General features: G+C 32.9%; 1 protein-coding gene across 1 annotated transcript; it reads right to left on the bottom strand.

Moving 5' to 3' along the window:
- Positions 1–1,061: 1,061 nt before the first annotated feature.
- On the bottom strand, positions 1,062–2,192 carry LOC128892761 (juvenile hormone epoxide hydrolase 2-like). The gene is made up of 4 exons (XM_054153301.1): positions 2,045–2,192; positions 1,784–1,983; positions 1,455–1,689; positions 1,062–1,372 (listed from the first exon to the last, which is right to left on the bottom strand). Exons 1-4 carry the CDS (start codon positions 2,134–2,136, stop codon positions 1,147–1,149), a joined length of 753 nt encoding a protein of 250 aa, XP_054009276.1. The 5' UTR covers positions 2,137–2,192; the 3' UTR covers positions 1,062–1,146.
- Between the last annotated feature and the right edge of the window lie 39 nt (positions 2,193–2,231).

Genomic DNA, 2,231 nt, shown 5'->3' with positions numbered 1-2,231 from the left:
CTCGCCGCGGGACAGCGAGTTTGTTTTGTTTGTTCTAATTTATACACGTATTAAGAGCAACCAATATTTATTTTTTCAAGTTCGTTTAATTATCGATACGAACAAAGTGGTACAAATTACGATAAAGAACAGACATTACAATGCACGTTACGTATTGAGAACAAATAAAGTTTAAAAGTTCTGCATTTTGACAAGTATTGGAATTGTACAAACTGAAATTCTAGCGTGAAATGTTTATGACAAACATGCTTTGCGATACTCTATTATATATTTCTTAATCTTACTTTCATAAGTAAATTTGTAGAAGAATAACATTTACAAATGAGGTATAATCGAAACTCATGAACTTCGTGCATCAAAAAATTGTTGATTTTGCATCACAAAATCATTAAACGATCTGCAAAAACTCGTGAGAAAAACAGCACTTGAAGCATTCCACTATTGAAAATTGATTTAGTCGAGTAACTAGAAGATAATCTTTATTTGCATATGTTCTCGTCAATCGTGCACGTGTTTTTAAAATCAGTCATTTTCGATTTACAATTAATTATTACAGAGCTCACCTCAAATATACGGATATTCCAATGGTAAATAATGCAAGAACTCCTGCAAGTTTTAACATGTTGCACCAAGTATCGACTGACTGGGTATGTTAACTCTCCAACAGGCGCCTCGCAAATGTGCAGAAATCTTATCAGAGTTTGTAGAAGAACAGCAAGAAAATCATATATACGTATATAGTATAGTTGGTCGGGAGTCGAGAGCAATTCAGGTAATGCAAAAAGTGAGGGAATTTGACATCGAACACCATCTAGTGGTTATTCGCAAAACTGTTTTATGACTATCAGTGTAACTATGGTATATGCAAGTAATTCCCGCCTTTAAGAATTAATTCGTTCCAATTTCATAAAATAGGAATTCGTAAAGAGAGATTTCACTAAAAATATTTCCTTTAAGTACTATACAATTATTTTAAATACCTTAACGTAACAACGAATCGCGTACCAGAAGTAGGAAATGTCAGAAAATGTTGGCGGAAATTAATCATGTTATAAATGATCTAAATATTCTTTCATATTTATTATGAAACATAACACTATTTTTACAAAAAAATATATTAACAATTATGCCAGATCTTCTATTAATTTACTTATTTACTTTGTTATCATTATTCATTTCTTCTGTCTTTTTTACAAAATTGAACACATCATCGGCTAAAAGTCGAGGCTCTTCGAGAGCTGCAAAGTGTCCTCCGCGTGGTGAATAGTTATACTGAATCACATTAGGATATCTTTGTTTAAGTAGAAATTTGGGTACAGATAGTAATTCGTGAGGAAAAACTGCACAAGCTGTAGGTACCCTTATAGGCATTCTGAAACAAAGTATAATAATTAGGATACTATTTGTTAATGTACAATACATCTGAAATGTTTAGTACATGACTATAAACCTACCGATCAATTTTTAAAGCTCTGTAAGACGAAGAGAAATTTTCAGCATAGAGACGCATGCTTGTGGTCATGCTATTGGTTACCCAATACACCATTATGTTGTCTAGGAGTTCGTCTAATGTAAATTTTTCTAGTAGACCACCGTCATCTCGTTCTCTATATGCTGAATTTGTTCCTGTGCTGAATTTTTCTAAAATGTATGCTGCTAGACCATCTGGCGAACTTGAGAGTCCAACTCCTGATACACAAGTTTTATATTTTGTTGCAAGTCATTTCTGGTACCATGTAACACGTACTACTTTATTTTGGTAATTTACAACAGGAAGCCTTACCCACTGTGTCTGGCTTTGTAGCTTGTATATGAAAATATCCACTTTCCTGAACTAGAAATCCTAGAAATTTACTAACGGGATAAAATTCTTTGTCTTGCTCATTCTCAATTACTAGCCACGGTAAATAAGAACCAACTATGTACCAAAACAAATCGCGTGGTCCAAGCGAAGTGCACATGTTGTTGTGCATACCAATCACCCTAAAAATAAGATAAATAGAAATCCACATTTTCGTCATATTCTCTATACAGTTTTACTAACTTTTCTGGGAAAAGGATAGCTATATTAGAAACAACAACAGATCCCCAATCTCCTCCTTGAACATAAAACTTTTCAAAGCCAAGTCTCTGCATCAAGTTTTTAAAGACTACTGCTATCTAAAAGAAAAACTTTATTCAAAATAATCGTAATTCAAGTAAATAATTTTGAGATACAGATAACAAATCAT

Source organism: Hylaeus anthracinus, unplaced genomic scaffold (assembly GCF_026225885.1).
Source record: "Hylaeus anthracinus isolate JK02 unplaced genomic scaffold, UHH_iyHylAnth1.0_haploid 16987, whole genome shotgun sequence".
NCBI classification, from domain to species: domain Eukaryota; kingdom Metazoa; phylum Arthropoda; class Insecta; order Hymenoptera; family Colletidae; genus Hylaeus; species Hylaeus anthracinus.
This window is presented reverse-complemented; position numbering and strand designations above follow the sequence as displayed.

Excerpts from the sequence above, each read along its gene's own strand:
- LOC128892761 (XM_054153301.1), bottom strand. The coding sequence starts at position 2,136 with ATGCAGAGACTTGGCTTTGAAAAGTTTTATGTTCAAGGAGGAGATTGG. Across the intron at positions 1,984-2,044 it reads GCTATCCTTTTCCCAGAAAA|GGTGATTGGTATGCACAACA; the intron begins GTTAGTAAAACT and ends TCTTATTTTTAG. Across the intron at positions 1,690-1,783 it reads TACAAAGCCAGACACAGTGG|GAGTTGGACTCTCAAGTTCG; the intron begins GTAAGGCTTCCT and ends CTTGTGTATCAG.